This window comes from Trichechus manatus, unplaced genomic scaffold, assembly GCF_000243295.1.
Source record: "Trichechus manatus latirostris isolate Lorelei unplaced genomic scaffold, TriManLat1.0 scaffold00157, whole genome shotgun sequence".
Taxonomy (NCBI): domain Eukaryota; kingdom Metazoa; phylum Chordata; class Mammalia; order Sirenia; family Trichechidae; genus Trichechus; species Trichechus manatus.
In genome coordinates, this window is record NW_004444093.1 from 66,105 (window position 1) to 69,658 (window position 3,554).

Sequence of the window (3,554 nt, forward strand, 5' to 3'; positions counted from 1 at the left end):
TGATGGTGGTAGAGGTCATGGCAGCAGTAGAGGTTGTGGCAGTCAGATATGTGGTGGTGGTGGGATAGGTGGTGAGGGAGGAATAAGTGGTGGTGGCAGTTTAGATCGTGGGACCAGAATATGTGGTAGTGACAGAATAAATGATGGTGGTGTTATAACTGGTAGTGGCAGTATAGGTGTTGGTGGCAGAATAGGAGGCGTTGGTGGTATAGATGGTGGTGGCAATATTGGTGGTAGCTGCGGTATAGGTTGTGGAGGCGGTATAGGTGGTGGTGGTGGTATGGGCTGTGGTGTCGGTATAAGTGATGGTGGCTGTATGGGTGGTTGTGGATGTTTGGGTTGTGGTGGTAGTGTGGGTGCTGGCGGCAGTATGTGTGGTAAGGCATTATTGGTGGGAGTGAAGGAATAGGTGGTGGTGGCAGTATGGGCAGTAGCAGTGGTATGGGTGGTGCGGTGGTATGGTTGGTCATGGCAGTAGAGGTGGTGGTGGCGGTAGAGGTGGTGGCGGTAGAGGTGGTGGTGATGGTATAGGCGTTGGTGGCAGAATAGGTAGTAGCAACAGTATAGGTTACGGTGGCACAGTAAGTGGTGGTGGCAGTAAAGGTGATGGCAGTGTTAGAGGTGGTGGCAGAGGAATAAGCGGTGGTGGTAGTATAGGTGCTTGTGGCTGTTCAGGTGGCAGTATTGTTGAGGGTGGCTGGTATAGTTGGTGGCACCATATAAATGATGGTGGTGGTATAGGTGGTGTGGCAGAATAGGTTGTGGCAGCAGATTAGGTGGTGTCGGGGGTATAGGAGGTAGTGGCGGTATAGGTGGTGGCAGCAGTATGGTCGGTGGTGGCAGTAAGGTCCGTGCCAGTATGGATGATGGCAGCAGTATTGGTGGTGGCAGCAGTATAGGTGGTAATGGCAGTATAAGTGGTGGTGGTGGTACAGGTGATGGTGGCAGTATACGTGGTAGCTGTGGTACAGGTTGTGATGATGGTATATGTGCTGATGCCATATAGGTTGTGGTGGCAGTGTAGGTGGTGGCAGCATAATGGGGGGTGGTGGTGGTATGGGAGGAGGTGAAGGAATGGGTTGTGGTGAGTGTATGGGTTAGTTGCAGTGGTATGGGTGGTAGGGGCGGTATGGGTTGTGGTGACAGTAAAGGTGGTGGAGGCAATAGAAGCAGTGGCAATGGTAGAGGTGGTGGCAGAGATATATGTGGTGATGGCAGCAGACTAGGTTGTGGCAGCGGACTAGGTGGTGGCAAGAGTATAGGTAGTGGTGGCAGTATAGGTGGTGGGGGCAGTGTAGGTGGTGGTGGCGGAATAGGTGGTGGTGGCAGTATAGGTGGTGGCGGCAGTGTAGGTGGTGGTGGCAGAATTGGTGGTGGTGGTGGAATAAGTGGTGGTGGCAGTATAGGTCACTGTGGCAGAATATGTAGTGGAGGTGGAATAAATGATGGTAGCAGCACAGTTGGTGGTGGCGGTATAGGTGGTGGTGGTAGAATAAGTGGTGGCAGCAGTATGGGTGGTAGTGGCAGTATGCGGGTTGGCATCTATATGGGAGGAGGTGGAGGTGGTGGCGGCAGAATAAGTGACAGCAGCAGTTTAACTGAAGGTGGGGTATAGGAGGCAGTGGAAGGGGAGGTGGTGGTGGCATTAGAGTTGGAGATGGCAGAAGAGATAGTGGTGGCAGAAGAGGTCGTGTTGGAAGTAGAGGTGGAGGTGGCAGCAGAGGTGGTGGTAGCAATAGAGGTGAGGTGGCAGTAGAGATGGTGGAGACAGTAGAGGTGATGGTGTCAGAATAGGTGGTGGTAGAGTATAGGTGGTGACAACAGACTGTGGTTGTAGCTGTATGGGTGGTGGTAGCTATGTAGGTTGTGGAATCGGGATAAGTGGTGGCGGCGGTATGGGTGTGGTGGCATTATGGGCTGTGGTGGCCATATAGGTGTTGGTGGCAATATGGGAGGTGGTGGCTATATGGGTGGTTGCAGAGGAATGGGTGGTGGTGGCAATAAGAACGGTGGCTCCGATATGGGTGGTGGTGGCAGTATGGGTGTTGGGACAATTTAAGTGAAGGTGGCAGTATAAGAGGTGCTGGTGGCATTACAGCTGGAGGTGGCAGTAGAAATAGTGGTGGCAGAAGAGGTCGTGGTGGCAGAAGAGGTCATGGTGGCAGTAGAGGTGGTGTTGGTATTAGAGGTGAAGGTTTCAGTGGAGGTAGTGGTTGCAAAAGATGTGGTGGAAGTAGAGGTGGAAGTGGTACTACAGGTGGTGGAGTCAGTAGAGGTAGTGATGGCAGCAGAATTGGAGATGGCAGTAAAGGTGGTAGTGGCAGAAGAGGTAGTGGTAGCATTAGAGGTGGAGATGTCAGTAAAGGTGGTAGTGGTAGCTGAGGGGACTATGGCAGTAAAGGTGGAGTTTTAGAAGAGGCAGTGGTGGCAGTATAGGTGGTGGTGACAGAATAGTTGGTGGTGGTGGTTTAGGTCATGGGAGCAGAATAGGTGGTGGAGGCCGAATAAATGATGGTGAAGTTATAGGTGGTAGTGGCGATACAGGTGGTGGTGACGAAATAGGTGATGCTGGCAGTATAGGTTATGGCAGCACAATAAGTGGTGGCAGAGGTAAGGGTGGTGGTGGCATTAGAGGTGGTGGTGGTGGAATAGGTGCTTGTGGCTATTTAGGTGGTGGTGGTGGTATTGGTGGTGGCTGTATAGGTGGGGGTATAAGGATGATGATGGTATAAATGGTGGCAGTGGTATAGGTGATGGTGGCAATATAGGTGGTGGTGGTGTTATAGGTGGTGGGAGCAGTATGGGTGTTGGTGGTGGTAAGGGGGGTGGAGGTGGTAGAGATGGTGACGATGATAGAGGTGGTAGCTGTGGTATACTTGGTAGTGGTGGTACGGGTTTGGTGGAGGAGTTGGTGGCGGTGGTGATATGGGTGGTGATGGCTTTATATGTGGTGATTGCAGTGTAGGTGGTGTCATTGGAATAAATGATGGCAGCAGTATAGGTATTTGCTGCACTATAGGTGGAGGCGGCAGTATAGGTGGTGATGATGGTATAGGTGTTAGCGGTAGTATAGGTAGTTACAGTGGGATAGGTGGTGGCAGCAGGATAGATGGTAGCTGTGGTATAAGTTGTCAGGATATTATAGGTGGTGGTGGTGGAATGGATTGTTGTGGCAGTATAGGCGGTGGCAATGATATGAGTGGTGTTGGCAGTATGGGTAGTGGTGGAAGTGAAGATGGCAGTATAGAAGGTGGTGGAATGAGAGGTGGTTGCACTAAAGCTGGAGGTGGCAGTAGAGCTAGTGGTGGCAGAAAAGATCATGGAGGAAGTAGAGCTGGAGGTGGCAGTAGAGGTGGTGGGAACAGCAGAGATGGCAGTAACAGTAGAGGGGGAGGTGGCAGTAGAATTGGTAGTAGCAGAAGAGATGGCGGTGGCAGTAGAATTGGTGGTGGCATTAGAGGTGAAGTTTGCAGTAGAGGTGGTGGTGGCAGAAGATGTGGTGGTGGAAGTAGAGGTAGAGGTGGCAATGGTAGAATAGGTGGTGGCAACGGTAC

General features: G+C 51.9%; 1 protein-coding gene across 1 annotated transcript; it reads right to left on the reverse strand.

The window, feature by feature from the left end:
• Positions 1-2,468: 2,468 nt before the first annotated feature.
• On the reverse strand, positions 2,469-3,321 carry LOC105756761 (uncharacterized protein P19A11.02c-like). The gene is made up of 2 exons (XM_012558312.1): positions 2,877-3,321; positions 2,469-2,662 (listed from the first exon to the last, which is right to left on the reverse strand). Exons 1-2 carry the CDS (start codon positions 3,319-3,321, stop codon positions 2,469-2,471), a joined length of 639 nt encoding a protein of 212 aa, XP_012413766.1.
• Between the last annotated feature and the right edge of the window lie 233 nt (positions 3,322-3,554).